General features: G+C 45.2%; 1 protein-coding gene across 3 annotated transcripts; it reads left to right on the plus strand.

The window, feature by feature from the left end:
* The first annotated feature begins 74 nt into the window (after positions 1 to 74).
* Positions 75 to 22,353, plus strand: eipr1 (EARP complex and GARP complex interacting protein 1). Of its 3 annotated transcripts, XM_027015353.3 has the most exons (9): positions 75 to 268; positions 583 to 666; positions 3,896 to 4,028; positions 6,433 to 6,589; positions 10,494 to 10,593; positions 12,980 to 13,116; positions 19,220 to 19,387; positions 20,494 to 20,661; positions 21,232 to 22,353. In XM_027015353.3, exons 1-9 carry the CDS (start codon positions 227 to 229, stop codon positions 21,404 to 21,406), a joined length of 1,164 nt encoding a protein of 387 aa, XP_026871154.1. In that variant the 5' UTR covers positions 75 to 226; the 3' UTR covers positions 21,407 to 22,353. The 3 variants fall into 3 exon arrangements, with proteins under 3 accessions (XP_026871154.1, XP_081578328.1, XP_081578330.1); XM_081722202.1 differs by lacking the exons at positions 75 to 268; positions 583 to 666; positions 3,896 to 4,028; positions 6,433 to 6,589 and adding exons at positions 7,135 to 8,009; positions 8,443 to 8,581; XM_081722204.1 differs by lacking the exons at positions 75 to 268; positions 583 to 666; positions 3,896 to 4,028; positions 6,433 to 6,589 and adding an exon at positions 8,619 to 8,964.
* The last annotated feature ends 35 nt before the right edge of the window (positions 22,354 to 22,388 follow it).

Raw genomic sequence — 22,388 nt, forward strand, 5'->3', positions numbered from 1 at the left:
GTAAGCCCAGACGTCAGTGCTGGAGGCGCGTGAGTGCGTACGATGTTCCTGCACTGTTTCCGTACACGAGCTTCACCGTTGCGGAACTTTGAAGTGAGGTAGATGTTCCGAGAAAAGGTAGCATTTGGGATATCGTTTTTAAAACTGTCTGTGATCTGCGATCAGTTGTTGTAAAATAAAAGTAAACGATAAAGTAATATTGTTCAAGAACAAGTCTGTTGACAACATGGAGGACGACGCGCCAGTCATTTATGGCCTTGAGTTTCAGGTACCGTTAACGCTAGCTGTGTTAGCTAGTCAGCTCTGTTTGCTAACTTGTCATTTCCGTGTACAGTATAAACGTGCATTTTTCATTTTGCTTATAAAAATAGGAACCGTCCCAATAATGTCACTGCATGTTTGTCTGCAAATTGTCTCTGTAGCTTGTCTGTCACTGAACTTTTCCATGGGAGATTAGGCATAGTATTGAGGCTATAATTTATTTCTCTTAATGTTTTATGTTGTGCACCATGTATGTATTTTTCAGATAGCAAGCAGTCCATGCACCAATCTGATTTTTTTTTTCTTCCTGTTGCGTTTTAGGCCCGAGCTTTGACTGCTCAGACAGCTGAAACCGATACCATACGGTTTTTAGTGGGAACTCAGTCGCTCAAATTTGATAATCAGGTAAGTAACGCTGCTTAGTTAGTTATCGTAGCTAGCTAAAATATGTCCCATTGAAACTATTTTTAGTAGCACTATTGGAGACCAGGCCTAAGACTACTCTTATTAGCTTGCACTCTCAATTTTATTTTGTTAATAAAATATGAAGGTTAGCATACATCCGAAGTGGCCATACAGTATAAACCTAATGGCTGAGACTTGGAAAAACACCGGTGCTCTTAATCGGACTAAAAGATGGTAGATTTGGAGTAATCTTTTACCTTTTATCTCATATGCTTTTTCTAACATTAGACATTACTAAAGGAGTACTTTTACCGTTGCCTGAACTGAGTTATTTCCCAATAGCCTGATGTTCGATGAACCAGTGTAACTGTAGTAATAAAGTTACAGAAAACCTGGACTCAGGTCTCACTCAGATGTGATCCATAAGTCCTTCCTGCCTGAGTGCATCTCTTCTGTCATAGGCTGGCCTGGGTTCACAAAGCTCCCCTCAATTTCATTTACATACTAGTAGCAATTATGGCTCTCTAGAAGACCTCTTCATTTCTGAGGCTTTTAGGAAAAATGAATAAAAAAGAAAGTAAAAAAAAATAATAGTGTCTGTGCGTGCATGCTCGCATGTGCATCCATACTTTGATGAGATAAAAGACAGGAAAAAAAATCCATGGGTTGTTCACACTGTACTCTATTGTTGCTTATTGCATTTAAATTTAGTGACGTGAGGTTCATGGTTGGTATAATACTGTATATATTGTGTCTTTGTTGTGGTTCATTAAGTGCTACTGACAGGGTTTGTGTGTGGAACTGAAAAGTTTAAAAAGAAATTCACACTGAACGTTGTAGAGGATACTGCGCCTGAAGCATGGAATGAAGTGCCCCTGCAGTACTGCTTTGAATTCAGCTGCACTCTATTTAAAATGGTTTTCACACAGTCATTTTTAAAACCCTAATTTATAGCACTTCACATATTTTCATTTATCACGTTTAAGGACTTCCCGTACTAGAGAGAAAACTTTGCATCCCTTATGAAACTTCTTTTTCATTAAGCAGTTTCTCTTTTGGTTTGGCTTGGTAATGAATCTGGGCATTAGTTTGCATAATGCCTGCCTATGGAACAAACGAGTGGTCACTTGGTGTATTACATGCATGGTTTATTTAAGATTCTCTTTATCGGAATGATCCTGGCATGCCTTTATTGGTCTTTGTGATGGTTAGTTTTCCTCTGTTTTTATGCACCTATGCGGTGTGAAGAAAAGCGTAGTGGCAGTGCTACGCAACCATCCTTAATGTTCGGGCTATGCTGCATGTTCAGTTGGGCTGTATTACTTCGGCTCATCTCCAGCTCAGGTCTATTACAAGCCCTAAGCTTTATCATAACATCCGCTGGCCTCTCGCCCTATTAGTGGGGGGAGCTCAGCCGACTAATTCCACCCTCCATCTCCATTGATGACCACTCAAGCCTTCGAGAGAGCTGCATATTGAAGGCTGTGATTAGAGTGAGTTGGGTTGTCTTCCACCCCACCCCCTGCCCCTCATTGCAGTTCGATGAACGAGGCTCCTCTCCCCCAGCGCCTCACCCTGCTGCACCAGCCAGAGCCAGGCATACCTCCACCTTACTCCCCCTAAAGAGCTCCCAGTGGGACCACCCAAGCTGCAGGCCAACGTCCTGTCCTATTTTACACCTTAGCCCTGTGTGTTTTTTTTCTCCTAACCCTCTGATAATTAAGAGGGTAGAGAAGAGGGCCCTAGTGGCTAAGAGTGATGACTCACTCTGCATCTCTGGGATAAAGTTGCATTAATCATGAGATGGGACTTCTGCCTGAGCTCGACTCATTCCTGCCCCTATTATAAGACCTTCTTTTGCCTCCAATTATCCTGTCCAGCCATTGGAATTTATTTGTGTTGCTCCCCTCCATAAAATTATAACTTTGCCTAATAATTTTCCTCCACTGTGGTCCAACCCAAGGTTAATGGTTTCCTCTCCGACTTTCAGCTGTCTGAGCAACACGACTGCTCTCAAGAACTCTTCCCCCCGCCCCATAACTGTATAGACAGAGTGTACACACACACACACACACACACACACACACACACACACACACACACACACACACACACACAGAGAGAGTGGCCAGGCAGAATGCCTCATGGGCTATATTCAGGTACAGCCAATTAATATTCCCTCAAAGGAATCGTGTCCCTGCCAGACCGAGTCTCCAGTCTTGTGTGATTGGATTATGATTGGTGCTGGACAGTTTCAGCTGAGTCTGCATGTGCACAGAACGCAGCCATCAAACAACAGTCTCTTTATAATTTTAAATAGTGTCTTTACAATATTAAAATATAAGTAATATTTTAATCCTCACTAGCATCTTTTTTAAACATGGATATTTATTTTATTTAACATTTAAATATGTATTAATATTGATCTTGTAGAAAATAAATGGCTGTTTAACATTGCATTACTCAATATTTAGATATTTGTATCTACAGAAACATTGTATCCACAGAAACATATTCCTGCTCTGAACTATCCAGGTTGACTGTTTGTGTTCAGATATTATGTGTATTTCAGAAGGAAGTTTTTAATCGCTTAATACACAGAATCCATTGGAAAATAGGTTAGATTATAATAGTGTGACACAGTCTGGTGCATGAAGAACTATTTACCTTTGGAAAGTTGGAATATTGTAATAAGCTTTTTATGTGCATTCATCTGTCTTGTAGTACATGTCCTGCTCCTTTTCAGTTGGTCCTGTCCTATTAACTGATCCTATAGACGATTGATTGAATATGCTTTGCTGAGGATTGCTTTTGCCCCAAGACCCTTAAAAAAGACTCTAAACTCTACAACTCCACACGCTGCCATGACCCAACAAACGTCTGGCACTTTGCATAACTTTTATGAATCTATCAAGTTCAAAAGGAGTTTTTAATAGCAGCTTCAAAGCCAAAAAAAAAAAAAAAAAAAAAGTTGAAGAGATAAGGATCAGGATGTGTGAAGGTGAAAATCAAAAGTGATTTCGATGCTTAAGATTTCATTTACTGTCATATTAAAGCAAATGTCTTGGAGTGAATCTTGGTCTTTGAACTGACGTGAGGGATCTGTTTTGTACTGGTTAGGGTGAGAGAGTGGTATGCAGCCTGCCCCGCCCTTTCCTTCTTCAGTACTCTCCCTGCGTTTACTTCCTCCCGCCTCATTCCACTTGCCTTTTTTCCCTCTGTTTGGCAGATCCACATCATTGACTTTGATGATGAGAACAATATCATTAATAAGAATGTGCTCCTGCATCACGCTGGTGAGATATGGCACATCAGCTCCAGCCCCGCTGACAAAGGAGTGCTGACCACGTGCTACAACAAAAGTGAGTCAGTCTCAGTCTCTCTCTCTCTCTCTCTCTCTCTCTCTCTCTCTCTCTCTCTCTCTCTCTCTCTCTCTCTCTCTCTTCCATCAGTTTTTGTGACTGTGGCACCTTCTTTTTCCCCCACTAATTCCCTTCATCTATCCATAGCAGACACAGCAAGTCATAATATGAATTAGATGTCATTGCTAGCAGTTTCTCAATTGGTACAAAGTATATTAAAATCTGAAGCATATATATTTACACATGTATGAATATGTAAAGTATATCAGCAGTTATACAGTTAAGAGTTTGTAGGTATCACTGTTCGGGATAGTGTGGTACCGGCACATGTAAAAACTCCAACACCCACTGCTGTGGCTAATAATCCTGTATCAGCTCAGCACCTGCAACCATGCCACTACCATGTCAGTATTAATACTGACCAGTGATTGATAGAGTAGATGCAGGCTAACAAACAGATGGCCTACGCTCTGTACAATCTTCAGATGCTCCGGTAAGCTAATAAAGTGGCCTGTGAGTGTAGGTACAAGATAAGTGTTTCTAATAAAGTGAAGTCTAAGTGCCCATTTATATAATACTGTTACTTCATTATGAGGCATCAGAAATTGCCAACCTGTTGGTTCAGTGCCCTGTCTTAGTTTTTCCTATGATAGGCACAGACTTTCTTTGACCCTCAGAAAAAGAAAGAAATTCTTCAATACACTTTAAGATCATGGTTCTCTCAAGAAATTCTCTCATTTTGCACTGCATAATCTATCAACAACATTGATTTCACAGACACTGCAAAACATACAACAGTTATCTTCGGCAGCGTATTAATAGTAAGATCTTGGGCAGGTCAGTGAAACTTTAAGATACTTAAATTAGCTGTGCTTGGCACCCTGCCCACAATGCTCATTTACAGACATATTTGAATTTACATCTGAAATTGCCATTGACATAAACAAAGAAGAGCACTGTCGCAGCATGTTCATGCCAGTGGACCGAGGCCTCCTTTCCCAGACGTCCTGGCTCATGTCCAGGCCACAGCAGTGCTAATGGAACATGCCACATTCCGGCACTCCAAGTTCCACACTCTCGCCACCAGGCAATTAGAAAATTAAACGAACATGAAGAAACGATTTGAAGGGGGGTTAAATTAAATCCTGCGTTTGTGCCTGCAGCCTGTGGCCCTGACTGGTTTCCAACAGTCCGAATAGTGGGGAGCATCTCTGTTTCTGTAGAGAGTAGGCGAAAAACAAGGACTTGACTTGTGTTCCTTCCCTCCCAGTCTCCATTTTGACGAGGGCAATGCAAGCGATGTCATAACAGAGTTCAAAAGAAGATTGTAATTACCATGACATTCAATCTCGTGGAGCGGCCCGAGTCAAAGGCGGGCGCCGGGGGGGACGCGTGGGGTTGGTGGAGGGGTTGGGCAGCAAACCCATGGCTCCCCCACCCGCTAGACGCTGCCACACCACGCACCACTCAGCTATCTGATCAGAGGGCACCGCAGCCCCCTCTGTCACCCTCTCACTGCAGCACACTAGCCTAGCTGCTGCGTTACGGTAATGAGAGCTGAAGACCCGCGGCACCCCTGCTAGTAGCAGACGTTTTCATGTCAGCACCACTTTACCAGGCCTGTTACAGCTGCAGCAGTATTAATGAGGCACAGGGAGTTAGACTACTGAGTAAAAATGCAATGGCATTGAGAATCTTTGCTGCTGGTACACACAGAAGTAACTGGAAAAGGAACTAGGTAATGTAACTTAACACTAGTCTAACACTAGTCTTACTCTGGCATGGTTAATTGTTCAAACCACCAAACTTGGGTTGAGGGTTTTGACAGCTCCCTGAGGTTAATTGTGTAGATAATGGAGGGTATCTGGATAATAGATAATCCAGGCTGTACTCTGGATTGTAGTCTGTTGTTTCATTTTACTAAACCTTATTGTAGAAGCTATGATGGGGAAAAGATCACTTAGAACTGAGAAAAGTAAATCTCTCCCTCTGACCCCTAGATGGTTAGGATGCAGGGTTAATATTAGGGAGAAACAACATTTATTCAAGTTATTTATCCACAAAACTGTTTATCTCTGGGTTTCTCCCAGGAGGAGGTAAAGCGGCTCTGCATGTGTGCGCGTGTGTGTGTTGGGGTGGGGGTGGGGGGTGTCTGGAGGCAGTATGTGCCCAATTCATCATTATCCAACACTACACACATGAGCAGAAAGGAGACCACACAGACAGTCCTTACTCTCTACACAAACATATGGTGTTTAACGAATTTTATTGTTTGTTTACTTACAGTAACTGTGTGTATGATCGAAAAGGGGAGACTGTGTGGGTCCATGCTGATGTGAGATTCTAACTGTCGCGTGCGTGCGTGCGTGCGTGTGTGTGTATGTGTGTGTATCCTGTTGGCCAGCCTCAGAGAGCCGTGTGCTAACTTGTGCTTCGGTGTGGAGGATGCCCGCGGAATGGGAATCAGGCAGCCACGAATCCCCCGACGATTCATCAAACAACCCCCAGACCCTGGAGCTCCTCTGTCACCTTGACAACACAGCCCACGGCAACGTGGCCTGGTACGGTGCACGCTATCGATTTAACCCTACAGCTGCCTCCTCTTCCTCCTCCTCCTCCTCCTTCTCCTTCCTCTTACATACATTCTTGCTCACTGTCTCCTTTTTAATTTTGCTGTTCTTGGGATTTCACTACTCACCATCTCTCTCCCTCCCTCTCTCTCTCTCTCTCTCTCTCTCTCCTCCTGACTCCTCTATGTTTCCTTTAAATTATATTTTCCTCTGCATTTTCCATATCCTGGTTCCTGGTGAATCTATTTGTTCTTTGCTATTTGTTCTTGGCTACCCCTTGCTCTCCTTTCTTCTTTATCTGTCATCCTTTCCTCCTCAATGGCTTTTGCCATTGTGTCAGGAGCCGATTGCCTGACCTACATATTTCAGGGCTCAGCCTGTGTGCTTGCCTTTGTTTTAGAACCCTGCATTATATCATATGCCATAATTCACAAGAGAAGAATAAAAACTCAGCCTTGTTTTTTCTCCCCTTTTTTCTTTCTTTTTTTAAGCATTTGCTGAATGCCAGCCTCCCGCTGTCTCCCGCTGGGGAGTGCAGTGTTATAGAGCTTGCGCACTCTGATAGAATTTCCATTATCCGTCATAATAAAAGAGGCCCCGTGTTTCAGAGCTCTGGTTTCAGCAGAGAAACAATGAATTCCGCTCTCCTCTGTTGTCCTGCCAGTTGTAGCTCGCGTGGTGCTTGTGGGCGGCCTGCTGAGCGTCAGCTCTGGTGCCGCAGCTTCAGGTCGAAAGTAACACAAATGACTCCCTCGTCGGCTAGCGGTGTGTTGTATGCCAACCCGCTGCTGTGGCTCTGCAGCTATAACTTCAGTCCGTGCAATCGTGTCTGCAAGCCCTGAGCGCTGATCAGGCAGGCACAATAATCACTCCTTTTACATAGCTGCAGTTCACTGGCCAGGTCACCACAAGTTTGCTTTTACCGCAGCAACCTGTATCCTTATGTTATAATAACATGGTGCCAAGGGCAAGAGTATGTTAACACTTGTCCATGCTGTATATACCTTGGCATACCTTTCAATACTTAACAAGAGCAGCAGAGTCAGTCCCAGAGCAACTATGCCTGCATGCACACGCTGTTCCATATGCAGGATTCTGCAAATAATAGTATAACAGTGGGAAGAATCCAGAATTTACTCTGATATGTACTTAAAAGCTGATGTAACATCAGAAAGAAGGTAAACATCACAGAGCGATGGTGACCGTGGCAACTGGGCACGGCCGTTGGCTGTTTGTGTGAGCTCCACGGAACAGGATAAGAGGGCATCTAGAGCATAATTGTCTCCTTTCCTGTTGTGAGAGTGAAATCGTGTGATGAAGAACACCTCTTGCGCAACAGAGATGTCCCTTTCCCTGATGATCTCTCTTGAAAAATCAAACTGCGGTGAAGAGGGGATGACTGGCTTTATTGGTGAGTGTGGCTGTTATCGGTTTTTGGCAATGCGTCCTCCGTTCTGAATTAGGGGGTGTGTGTATGTAAGCCTATATGTGTGTGTGTGTGTGAGCGAGAGAGAGAGAGAGAGAGTGTGGGGAGGTTGAACAGTCTCTTGGCAGAGATTGCAGGGCTGGAGAGTTGGAGCCCTGGGGTGGAGATTGATGGTGGTGGTGTCTGCCCTCCTCTTACCTCAAGAGCTGTGAAAATCTCAAGGGCAGTAGCTGTGTGTGTGTGTGTGTGTGTGTGTGTGTGTGTGTGTGTGTGTGTGTGTGTGTGTGTGCGAGGGGATGAGCTTGTTTGTATGTACACTCACACTTTAGGATGTGTGGGTGTGTGTGTACAAGTCTGTGTTTGATGAGGGTTCGCACTGTGACTGCCTGTTTGATATTGGCTTTTTTTTTCTCATAAGATGGATGGTCTCGTTGTCCGCCCGTCTCCTCGATCTCTCGCAGGCAGTAGCGCTCGATCTCGATCGCACAGAGCACACGGGCACGTCCTCTCCATGGCTGGGAGCCGAGCGCCCCACCCACCACTGCAGGACCAAGCAGGTTTGGCCCTTTTTGGAGACTCCCTTTGTTCTCCCTTACAACCAGGGAGGGCCTGTCTATTAGGCCTGGCCTGGATCTGAAGAGAACAGACAAAACATCAAAGAAAACTTGGGAGAAGATGCTTCTTGTAATCTCATTTCTGCTGCACCTCAGAAAGAGAACTTTCAGTAGAGCCTCGTTTTGAACGTCTTACACCTCCTAATCGATGGCCAATAAGCGCTCCGTGGCCAATCAGACATTTGCAGGGGGCCGTGAGGAATCTCGGGGCCTGGCTTGTGACTGCGGTGCGAGACGGCGTAATCACGGTGCGATTTGCACTCCAAGGGGCTGCTGCCAGATCAATGGGGGCCCAAGAAGGAGCGAAGGAGAAGCGTGTTATATAGGTCAGTCAATACTGGCAGTAATGATGAAATAATCTCTGTGGGGGCTGGTGGCCTGTCGATCCTCAAGCACCTCTTATATTGGACACATTTACTCTGCATGAATGATTTGGGGGCCCCAGCTGTCCTCTCTGAAGTGGAAGTATAACGGAACCACCTTGAATGACCTTAGTATACTGTTGTGTTGCGTGTGGGTTTTTGTACCTTTTGCATGTATAAGTAACTGTACGTTGATAAAAGTTGGCATACAAGGATCATTTTATGGATAAATATATTGGTTTCAGAGCATCTATAGTTTTATTCAGGATTCATTTAATGGTTTAGCAGCCAAACATAATTTTTGCATGTACCAACTTAAAAGATTGATCTGGTCATAGGCTTCATACATTGAACACATCTCATTTACATGCAAAGTGGATTAGACATGATTCATGAAGTATGTTAAAACCAAATTTGGAATATATGAAGGCCTTTTAAGAAAGTTGGGTTGAGCCAGACTATATTTACATATTCAAGGATGCAAACCTCTGTTCTTCAAGGTCAGACATTCAACTTTTTTTTTTTTTTTTTTTAATCTTACCACCCTTTTAGTTAACTTATGGGTCTGGCATAATAAGACCAAAAGCAGCTATAAAAAAGGAACCTTCCTTCCTTAAGAATTAATTGATACATTTGGGAGGACTTTAAATCTCCAACTGAGGAATAAATTGAGTTAGAATCAGTATAGGTGTGTGTTGTGTGTTTTTTTTTTTCTTTTTCTTTCCAATGAAACAAAAAAGTGAACATGGCCAAAATGAATGTGCCCCCACTGTCCTGACGCACAGACCATTGACTCTCAACATCTTGGATGCATAGTAAACCCCCCCCCCCCCCCCCCCCCGCCATATCCCCCCCCCCCCCCCCCCCCCCGCCATATATATATATATATATATATATATATATATATATATATATATATATATATATTATATATTATATATTTTATATATATATATATATATATATATATATATATATATATATATTTATATTATATATTATATTTTTATATATATATATATATATATATATATAGTTCTTGTTTGGGTTTTTTTTTTGTTTTGTTTTGCGGTTTTTTTCCCCCCTTTTTAGCCCCTAGTATCCCTCCTCAAAAGAGGAATGCAAATGATAAGAGTTGTGTGGAATCCCAAACAGGGCTTTTCTTCCCTATGGCATCGTTCCTGTGTAATGCTCTCTGGTGGCGTTTCTGCCTGTGTTCGTCAGGGCTCCTATGGAATAGTTACTGAGTTTGAAAGACTGTTATTCTGCTATAAACCAGGCTTGGTGAGTCTAGCGCACTGTCAAAACCAGTTATTCACAGCAACTTTTGTTTTTTGTTTTTTTTGTTTTTCTTCTCCTCCTCCTTATTCTTGATGCACCTTAATCCGCTATAAAGTAAGGCGTTCCGTGAGGCGGCGGACGCCGAGGGGGACGCAGTAAGTGGAGTAGCATGCGGCATCCTGGCTGAGCACTCTCTCCTCTTTTTCCCGCAGTGTGCTATGGGAGCCCATGGGCGACGGCAAGCGCGTCATTTCCCTGGCCGATAGCCACGCCGTGCTCTGGGACCTCCAGGAGAGCTCCAGCAAGGCAATGGTGAGACAGCAGCCCTCTCCTCATTACATGACCCGTGCGTCCCCCTCCACTCTCCCAGTCTGCAGCACTGGGGCAGTCGACCAAACAGCCAGCCTAAGTCACTTAACAGTTCCACTGTGCTTATGCACTGAAGTGTCTGTTGATCGCATAGTTACTCATGACACAACTAGTCTTAACACGTCGGCTGACTTCCACTGCTCGTTGGGATTCTCCAGGAAAAATTTGTATTTCCAGAATAATGTTTGTCCAAGAAAACTTTAGTGTCACTCTAACTAACATTGAAAGAGTTTGGACTTAACAAACAATACGGTGTGAACCTGATGAATTAAGATTGATGCATGAGCTACAGCAGACACCAAAAAGCCCCAATCACAGTGTAGCACCTATCGCTGGATTAGCCTTTTTTTCCCCCATAAGTCCCTGCCTAAGCAATTAAAGTGTCCATAGTCCTGAAAGTCCAGATGAAAAGTGGGTTTAGGTTGGTCACTTAATGTCCCATTAGTGCAGAGCCGCTGAGTTGAGGGTATTTGTTAATAATGTGCTGCAGTCATTACTAATTAATGCCTCCCAGACCGAGATACGCAGGCCAGACCTTTGAGGACATCACCCCGGCTTGGCATTTGGGAGCCTTTGTGTGGAAGGGGACTGCAAAACTGAGATCACCATTCCCTCTGTCCTCACACATCCTTTCACACCAGACGTGCGAGTCCAAACGTGTACACACGGGCTCTCACCCTCCGCAGAGGTGACTGAAGAGGGCTGTGGTCAGTAGCAGGCCAAGCCTCTCTGGTGCAGTCCGGCTAATGTCAGCTTTGCATGCAGAGCGAGAAGGGGGGGGGGGGGTTATTGAGTGGCAAGGCCCACTAAGGCCACGGCGCCCATTAACAAGGGGAGAGCGAGAGAGAGCGAGCACATTCACTCAGATCCTACCAGTGCTGATGGGAATGCTAATCTGCCTTACCCATGCCCCCTTATTTTTTTCTCTCACACACACACGCGCACACACACACGCACGCTCGCACACACAGAGAGAGAGAGAGAGAAAAAGAGACAGACGATTGCGTCAGCTCTCCTCCTCCAGCTCCTTCGCTCATCCTCCTCCTCGGAGCAGCTCAGGTTGATGTGTTCATCGCAGGCGTGCTTCTTCTCCCACTGGAAGCCGTTGCACAAATCTTCGTGAATTTAGCTACGCTGTGGAACAGAGAGGGGAGAATGGGGTAAGCACACCCAGCCCAACCACCACCCCCACCGCCCGCACAAACGGGCACAAACCAAAGCCAGGCCAGTTTTGCCAAGCGCCGTGGCGTGATGAATAGTGGCCTGCCATCACCCATTCCAGGTCTTGCCAGCGAGAGAGGCGACAGCAGCAGGCTGGCCCCCCGAGCACCGTGCTCTGCGTCGTCCAGCTTAGGACGGGCAACATCAATACTGGAGCAGCGAGGCACATATCGGTCCACCCTGGCAAGACCCTGTGCCCTGGATCTCCTCCTGCAAGGGCATGGGCGGGGCGGGGCGAGGGAGGGAACTGAGGGGTGGAGCCACACAGATGCTCCCAGCACTGGCCTTGCCACCGCTCGATAAGCCACCATTGTTTCTCTTGTATGTTGCGTTTCCGGACTGCAATTTTGCAGTGGTGATGCTACGTTGATGCCGTTCTCTTTTAAGCGCTGATTTGTAAACCACAGCGCTGGTCGTCGTCAACTCCTTTTTATTGCTTCTCACAAACCGTTGTGGTTTTCTTCATGCTGAGAATTACTTGGTGTGCAGTTTAAGATTTTCTTATTAGACATCTGCTGTGGTTGAAGCTGACACAGTGTACATATATATGTAGAAACAATATGAAAACTGCGCTTACTGCCGCAAAATGCCATTATAAGCATAATCTATCTTACAGAATTCTCTCTAATTAAAAGTCAATTAAATTTGGAATAAGAACAGGTGATTTTCAAACTGAGCTGCTTTATGTAATAATGATTCCTTAATTTGATCTAGAAGGATATTAAGTATTCTGGGTGTGCTCAAAAGTAGCTAGCTCAAAATTCCCAGTCCTCTCCAGCTGCTTGTATTTCCTTTTCCTGTCTGTTTACAAATGCTGATGGTAGTTTCTCTCTGTTTGTTTATCTCATTCGCATGCACATGCGCGCGTGCGCACACACTCTCACTTTTACAGCAGAGACTTCCAGCAGTCCATGTCATTGACTTTTCCCATGAAAAGGTGGGAAGTATGGCCTCTCTCTTGCAGGGGCTCCCGTCGCTTTGACTTGCATCAGTGCGAGTTCCCCCTGTGCTCCCTGGGGGGGCGCTGTCGCTGCCATGACCGCACGTGGCTCCTGGCCCAGAGCGTGGCCAATGACTGATATGCGTGTGGACTGGTTTGCCTCCCCAGATGTCCAGCAGCGCCACCCTGGAAGGCAAAGGGCAGCTGAAGTTCACCTCGGGCAAGTGGAGCCCGCACCACAACTGCACCCAGCTGGCCACAGCCAATGACACGGCCATCCGTGGCTGGGACCTCCGCAGCATGAGGTAAGCCAGGGGTCACAGGGCATGGGCATGACGAGAAATCTGATTTTTTTAAAATTTATTTATTTATTTATTTTATGTGATCGCGTGAACCCAAAGTATATACAATATAAATACACACACAAAAAAAATCAACAAATAAATAAATATTTCCAGCAGCTCCAGCTGCTTTTGCTTCCCTCTAAACATGGAGCTTTGTTATCTAGTACATAAGCGCATACCTTCCAGGATGCCTGCAGCACAGTCATGATGTATTCAGGACTTGGAGGGGCAGGCCTGCTTTTTCCCTGTTAACGGGCCAGGCCGTGTCTGTGTGTACTGCGGGCAGACCCAGCGTGCTGCGTCACATGCTGCAGATGAGTGACTGGGAGGAGCGGGTGCCCACATGGGCTCTGCTTCAGGAATCCGAATCACAGTGCTATTGATCCCAGTGCTGGGAGCTGGGGAGGTGAACAGAGGGTATGCGGGATGAGGGGTTGGGGCGATGGACATGGAGCGAGAGAGGAGCAGCAGAAATCCACAGCGACAGTGCGCCACACACTGTGGAGATGGCGAGCTGGGCCGAGGGGGCGGAGGCAGCACGCGGCGAGCCAGCACAGATCTGCCAGAGGAGGAATGTGTGAAAACTGGGAACAGCAGTGGTGGTGTAAGGTTGGGAATAGTGTAAAGGGGCTGTTGCACTAGGAAAGTTTCTGCACATCGTTTTATCCCCAGATTCTCTTTTGCTCTCCTTGTGAATCCAGCTAAAACATTTCCTAAGCCCACAAAAAAAAGAATTTGATTACTGAACACTAGGAGTTAATGGATGGTGTTCTCCAATTGATACAAGTGTGTGTGTGTGTGTGTGTGTGTGTGTGTGTGTGTGTGTGTGTGTTGATGGATAGATATCTATATATAGATAGATATATAGATAATTATATATATATATATATATATATATATATATATATATATATATATATATATATATAGAGATAGATAGATAGATAGATAGATAGATAGATAGATAGATAATATATATAGATATAGATATAGATTATATATATAGATGTGTGTGTGTGTGTGTCTGTGTGTATAATATTAACTAACAATACATCTATTTAAGTATAAATGTTTTTGTAGAAGTTTGTATTGTACTATACCATATCCAAGAAACAAACAGGACATGTCTATAAAGTATCAGCAAATACATTAAACTGTAATTATGTTGGTACACTTTGCAATATGCCATGCTGTATAAACACATTGTAACACATTTGATAACCCTTCTGACATGATTAGCCTACCTTGTAATTATTTACCCATAGAACATTAGTCTGGATCATCTAAGCTTAGTCAGAATGCTTACGCCTTAATGCAGCCTTCTACGATGTCAGCATTGCAAAGGCCAGTATTGTGATAATGATGGACAAGCGATATATTGCGCTGCAGCACTGTGGGACAGCAAAGACATGGTCTCACTACACCACCCCCCACACACCCAGAGCCTTCCACATGGCTGCACACAGGCGTCCAGTTGGTGTAGCAGCTGTGTGTGAGCGGCAAGAGCCGTTTCCGCCCTGCTGCACGGGCTGGTGGCCCGTCCTGTCTGTCTGTGTTTCTCGGTTGACAGCTGGAAGCAGCTCACACCCTGCTCCAGAACAGGGTTTCTCCCAGTGTCTCACCATAGCAAAGTAGAGCAGAGCACCTCTCCATACCACACAGTTAACAGAAACTGCACACAGTGAGATTCTAAGATTTTTTTAATCTCCGCCTTCTAAAGGTAATGGGATTAGAGGTAAATATTGGTTTTGATGAGGTACTAAAGCAAAATACTACTAATAAAAAAGATCTCGCCCAACAGTGCCGTAAGTGATGTTTGCTTGTTAAGGGTTGCTATGCCAACACATTGGCATTGGCTGCATATTGTTAAGAAAGTGGAGCATGCCTTAGGCAGCATTGTGTGCTGTTAAAGTCGATCATAAACCTGTAATTACATATGTGGGTCACTAGCTCAGCTAATCAAAGGATGTTCATCTTTGATAGAAATACTGTTTTCTGTCCAGATAACACAGGCACATCCTCTCTCCGTGATCCATAATTGCATCTTTCTGAAATTATTTCGCTGCTTGCGGGGGGAAGGTCCAAACTTGAAATCTGGTAGAATCTCAACATACACACACAGTGGTGTTTTATGAAGAATATTTCCATAGCAGCACTCTGGCTCCAGGGTCTATAAGTATACACACATGTGCAGACTGGTGTGCTCGGTGTGAACTGGGAGTGCATGCTGGTTTATTTAGGCAGGAATTGAGATGCTGAGCTGCCGTAGGTAGCAGAGGTCTGCAGAGCTTTGCTCTCTTTGTGCATCTGTCTGGAACCATGCTTAACACCTCTCAAGCTCTGTAGGAGAGAGCTAGAACGCAAACACTGACGATGCACTGTTAGCTGTCCGGACTGATGCCGTGACACGCTTCACCCCATGCACACAGAAACGGTGTAATGTGCTACAGTGACACTTCTGTGAATGGATGGACTGGGGGAAGTGTGTGTGCATGTGTGTGAGGATGGGAGAAGGACCAGTGGGCATTTGAGGGACCTGGCCTCTGCATTCAGTGCTAGCAACATTGTATGGGGATAATTCCTATTAATAGTTTGGTTTGTTGCATTGTGTAAATTGTAGTTTGTAACTGGACTTGTACAGATGGATGAACAATGGGACATCATTAATCTGTCTTTGCTGTATGCTTTGTCACATTGGTATGCAGAGCAAAATAACGGAATTCAAGGGACAATTATTTAAATTCAGTAATGTTAAACAAATACAGACCCATACACAAATTAAACATGTATAAGTTGTTTGGATAAACGCATACTTATGCATATATGTACAGTTGTACTCTAATAGCATGCATGATTGTTTTTTAGCTATAATTTTGCCTGTAGATCCTGCCCTGCAGGAAGTCCATTCCATCTTTTGTCCTACAGGAACTCTCTTCCATACTTACAAACATAAACACGTTGTAGGAATTTAGAAATGTCTGCTAGTGCTTGTATATCTGTTCACTTTTGTGTGTTATTTATCCCCAAGGAATTCCATAACCTGAGACATTGAGAATGAATCTTAGCCCTTAAAATCCAGTTTACAGTGGACTATGTCTAAAAGTGTATGTATATTGTTGGGAAGCACAATACATCACTCAATAATCGGGATGGCAACACTGGACCGATCTCAAATAAGTCTGTAATATGCAAATGATCTGAATGAAGGAACACATCACAGCAGTAGTTCTGGCCAATCTCAGACATTGCAAGTGAGTGTTGTCTGTGTGCTTTTATGCATCACAGAATTCGCACTGTCAAACAAGTAAAATAGTTTAAATAGTAAAAGGGTTCAGGACTGTGGTTTTAAAATGTCACAATGTAGTCCTAGTATGCAAATAAATGTAAAAAAAAAAAAAAATGGTTAGGTTGGTAAAAGTTCTTGCTCTAACAGAATAGAATGGTATTGATTGCTTACATTTAAGTTTGGTTAGGTGAAGCTGTTGAATCTAAAGAAGTCCCAGCACTGCACCTTAATGGACCACTTGCTGTTACAACAACTTACCGTCTTATAAGAACAAAAAGATTATTTATATAAAGACAGCCCCCATGATATCTTGGAACTCAGGCATATATTATATAAAATGATGAAAAGGGCTCTAGTTTGTGCAAATGAAGCAAATAACATGGAACTCAGATCTGCTGTCATTTCTGCTTATTATTGAGTCCAACATTAGAAGCTGAAGCAGAGAGCCTTATGGTTGAGTGACTTCACCGAGCCACTGCAGACATTGTAGTGGAGAATAAAAGCCTCACAGAGATAAGGGTGGTCATGTCAAAGTGGTCACTTTAGCGCAAAAATGGTTATAGGGGACTGTAAATCAGTGTCGTACCATTTATGAGTTTCTTTGGCTGTTGTCCTGTGATGGGATGATATCTGCATATGGTGACTTAATTGGTCAGTCAATGACAAACTGTTCTTGGTCAAGATAAGACTGGAGGACTAGGAGTAGAGTTCTTATAGGTGAACTGGAGCGGAGCCGAGACAGAGGTGGTGGAGTAGCTCAGCTCTTTAGACATAATGTAAATGTGTAAGTACTCACTAAGCAGAGTTAAGAACCAGATATAGGTGTATGGATTGTCAAAACCAATTCACATTTACTAGGTTAAACCAAAAATTATGCTAGCCAAATGATAAACCTCTGACAAAGCAGGCTGGTTTAGCATAAAGGACATTTTTTTTTAAGTTGGTTAAACATATTCTCATTGCTCTTTTGAAAACTGTTGTTAATAATAATTTGAATAAATGTATGCTTACATGCATTAAACAGTTACTGGTTTCTGGTTTCTATCGCTGGTTGTAGGCAAGAGGGGGAAGTAAAATGCGGGGGGGGAGTAACAAAACTCCTAGTGATGAACCAAGATATTCTTAAAAAAACAAAAAAACCAAACAAAAAACCTACCTAATCCTGTGGCTAGTAACATTAATTCAAAGTCTGATTATATTTATGATCCTGTCAGACCGTATTTTGGCATTCACTGGGGCAGATCACTTCCTGAGCTCTGACCTCTACAATTTTCTGCTGTCACTCTGATCTACCATGACCTTTTTACTCCTCTGTGCCCTAGAGAGCGTTCAGCCTCTCCCTGTAAGGCCTTCTTCCTGACTTCACTCTCTATGCTAAAGTAGACCCCTACCTTAACCTTCTCAGTGTGACTTCAGTCTCATTTCAACAGCGTGTGTGTGATGTGTGAAATTTCCCCCCCACCCTCCCCCTCCCCACCACCCTTTTTTTTTCATGGCTGTTGTTATGGCAACAGAGGCATGAATTGGTGAGTGTTTCGGAAACGCATCCGGATCCCTTCAGCCGTGGCCGTCCATCGCCTGCACTGGCTGAGTGGAGGCAGGATGGGCTTGGAGTGTCTTCATGGCCTGAAACCTGGGGCTAGATGGGGGCTTCTCTGACGATCGGACCATGCCGTGTCCAGAGGCTTACGAGCGCAGGCAGCATAATCCTGGTCTCCTTTTTGTGGAGTGTGCTCCTGAATCAGGCTTGAGCCCGGGCTTTGCTCCATTGGATCCCAATTTCAGATTTGCAAGCATGGAGGGCTCGGAAGCAGTGCGGCTAACCCAATTTCCTGCTCCATTTCCCCGGCTGGCCTTGGCCGCTGCAGCCCCCTGGCTCACCGTGGAGGGAGGAGCCATGACTGTCACCATGGCCAAAGGTCGTGCGGCTACCGCCTCATTGCAGGAAATGTGTTGAGTGTGATCGTTCCATAACTTGCCATGCTCTCTGCACTCTGACAGAGTGCAGCCTCTCCTTTTCTGATAAGCTGATGAGAGATGATGTTTTTCTCAGCCTTCCCTGCTGTTGTCAGTTCATACTTCATCTCGTAATGCCCCACTAGATTTTAACCTTTGCCTGTGCTTGGTAACCACCAGTTCCCACAGAACAACTCAGATCAGGACTCTAATCTTGACCTAATTGAAGCCCCACATTCCCCTCTGGTCATTTTTTTTTTTCCACCTCCAGTTTTAATGAGATTTTTAATTAGCATGTTAATTGCATAATGAGATCAGTGGGATGGCGAGATAGCGGGCTAGGGCAGACAGAAAGCTCCGGGTGCAGCGAGCTGTTGAAGGCATGCCACCGCCCCTGTCAGCTGCTCATACTAATGAACCCAGGGTCCTTCACACCGAGCGCAGCTGTCTGCAACACCGGCGTCCATACACACGCGGCAGCTTTTACAAGCTCCCACCAGCCCAGCTGTGCAAAGTATGCTGGGAAGTCATCACCTCGCATGCAGACTGAAGCAGTCTGTGCTTTATAGCTTGTCACACTTTTATATGATATGAGATGGAGGTTTGGCCTTCAGAGCTATAGGGGCAGATTACTTTTGATTCATGTGACGTCTCATCCTCCGTCTCTCTCTCTTTTTCTCTCTCTCTCTCGCTCTCTCTCCCTCCTCCTCCTGTACCCCCCCCCCCCCTCCCCCCCCCCCCGGGTAAATTCGTTGCTCTTTGTCTCTCTGTGTCATTAAAAACATTTGGACAGGTTTGATTCCTTTTTTCTTTCCCACACAGTCAAATCTACTGCATCGAGAATGCCCATGGGCAGTTGGTGCGAGACTTGGACTTCAACCCCAACAAGCAGTACTACCTGGCCAGCTGCGGGGATGACTGTAAGGTCAAGTTCTGGGATGTGAGGCATATCAACGAACCTGTCAAAACACTGGAAGAGCATTCTCACTGGTTGGCACACACACGCATGCTTGCACACATGCACATATAGTACTCAGTTAATGGCTGATTTATGCATGAGTATACATGTTGTAAACATATAAGCATTTGTGTACAAACACAAATGAATTTTAGCTTATATATGACCACCCATACAAACAAAAGATTCTTATTTACTCAACTTGTACCATCAGATCACACTGAAAGCTTGCTAGGGTGTATCCATTTGTACACGTGCACATATGCGTGTGCTTGGATGTGCATTTTGTCATATACATTAATTCCAGAGTGGTTAGTATTCTGCAGTAACCAGGAAGGCTTACTGCCCTTCCCACTTAGGTGTGTGTGTGTGTGTGTGTGTGTGTGTGTGTGTGTGTGTGTGTGTGTGTGTTATGTGTTTGCGAGTGCATACGCATGTGTGCCTGTGCGTGAGAGAGAGAGAGAGTGTAATGCTCAATCACATATCATAGCCCCAACCAGCCATACACACATGCACATGCTCTCCCAAATCACTATGTGATAAAATGTGAGACATAGGATCTTATCTCTTAAAAACACAGAGGCACTGTATCAATATCAGTGCAGTTTTGATCCTATTTAGATAGGAAATTACAGCCCTGCAATGAGACTACACTATGTGGGTTTTCTCATTTGTTCCGTTGGCAGTGAGAACCTCGGCTGAGCCTTGGGGCAGCAGTATTAGGGAATATTTCAGGATGGAGGCAGATTAGTTAGGCTGGGGGAGCAGGGTTGACTGAGCCAGATTTTGCTGTCAACAGCCAAGTTATCCTCCAACAATCCCCGTCTATGAGGGGCTGGGAGCGTCTCCTGAGCCATGCCTGAGGCTTAAAGAGGGAGAGAATGAAAGAGGGAGAAAGAGAGAGAGAGAGATGAGGAGAAAGAAACGGAGTGAGTGTGTAAGTGAGAGCGTATTAGTGTGGGTAGAAAACTAAGAAGACAAAATGTACAGGGACGGAAAAATGGGGGGGGGGGAACCATTATGAGAGAAACCCCACAGATGAGCTAGAGAGTGAAAATCGAGTCCTGTATATGCAGGGGAAGCCGCACACTGGGGTGTGTGTGCAGCGACGATTACTAAGCGCGCGTCCGTGTTCCAGGGTGTGGAGCGTGAGGTACAACCACTCACATGACCAGCTGCTGCTCACCGCCAGCAGTGACAGCAGGGTGATCCTGTCCAACATGGTGTCCATCTCCTCCGAGCCCTTTGGCCACCTGGTGGATGACGATGACCTCAGCGACGGCGAGGAGGCGCGGCACGAGGAGAAGTAAGGGATTTTGTTTGTTTGTTTATTTATTTATTTATTTGGAGGGGGGGCGTCCTTCGCTCCCTCCCCCCTCCCCATCTCTCTTCCACTCTGAAGAAGCGTGTTGCTGTCTGTTTGTCATCCTTTATTGTTCTCCCATGCCTCTGACAGATGCACAATAATAGCAGCAACAATGTGAGTCACATGGCTAAAAGCATGATTTAAGTTTGTTTATGTTCAGGTGGGCTATGCAAGCATTCCAGATGACAGGGCATGGCTGTCAGCCTAAAATACACACATGGCACTTAAAGTAGAAACATATTTTCTTCTCCACAATACCCTGTATGAATTTGTAGTCGAAATGAAAAGCCAAGTAAAGCAAAACGTAAACCTAAAGCATTGCTTTAATTAAACTGTCATACATTTGGAGTCTGGACTCTCCTGAACTCAAGGAGGAATCCAGCTGGTTTGTGTACGAGTGTCTGGGTTGGGTGTATGTTAGTGCGGGTCAGGGCCACGGGAGGGGCTGAGGTGTGGCGGAGGCAGACTTTCAGCGTGCGGTGCAGCTGAAGCCATGTTTCCTGTGCACAGGAGCAGGGAACCGCTCCAGGACAGCGTGGTGGCCACGTACGAGGAGCACGAGGACAGCGTGTACGCGGCGGAGTGGTCATCGGCCGACCCCTGGCTCTTCGCCTCGCTCAGCTACGACGGAAGGCTGGTCATCAACCGTGTGCCCCGCGCACTCAAATACCGCATCCTGCTGTAGAGCAAACTGGAACAGCGGCGGTGGACGAGAGGTGTTTGCCGACCTGCCCGACGCAAGAGACGAGAGCGAGACGAAGGCGAGACACTGAGAGCTATGAGCACATATGGTATAGACACAAGAGAGACAAGATCCTGGAAGGAAAAGGAGTTAGGCTGTAAAAGCGAGAATGGGAAGACATTAGCATAAAACACGCCCGCTATTAACACCACCAATTAAAGGTAGCCCCAGAGAGCGGCCGGGTGACTGGGGGTCTGTTTGAAGCGGAGAGGCCCGGCGGGCATGGAGCCGGCGTTTGCCTTTGAAAAGGCTCCTCGCGTGCACAGCCAGTGCCGGCCCCGGGCGCCAGGCCTGGCTCGCCTCACGCCACCCTGCCTCAGGCAGTCGCTCGGCTGGCCCCTGTCCCACTGCCGGTTACAAAGCGCAGGCATGGAGGAAGGCATACAGGGGCAAGCAGCCCAGCAAGCTCTGTCCTCTTCCTCCAGTCTCCTGCTCTTACTCCAAGATGACTCTTTCTCCTAGTTGCCACACCCTCCCCTACTAACAGCCCCAGCTGTCCAGAAAGAGGAACTGAAGACCACCTGAACTTTTAACACGAGTTAACACAAGGAGCTCGCAATGTGTTGGCAGATGCTGAGTGGAGGTGTGTGTATTCTGTATGTTCTGTTTGACACTAAATATTTTCTATTTAAATGTTTGAGCTCATTTATTGAAAGGCATGTATGTTCTTGGAGCCTTGCGAAAGGAATTCTCTTTATTGCAGGATGAACAATTATAGGACTATGTCTCATCTTGCATTTGTAAGTAACACTATCCAATTACCCCTGTACATTCCAAATAAAATGGTTTGTCTGCCTTGTGCATGTATCCTTCCATGCCGTTCATCACACTCTTTCATCCTCTTCCTCACTCAATTCCCAAATAAATGGGTGTTTTGAGTTGATGTTCCACACTTGTCGCCACGTGTGCATTCATTAAAACAGAC

Source organism: Electrophorus electricus, chromosome 10 (genome assembly GCF_041902795.1).
Source record: "Electrophorus electricus isolate QZ-2024a chromosome 10, ASM4190279v1, whole genome shotgun sequence".
Lineage (NCBI taxonomy): Eukaryota > Metazoa > Chordata > Actinopteri > Gymnotiformes > Gymnotidae > Electrophorus > Electrophorus electricus.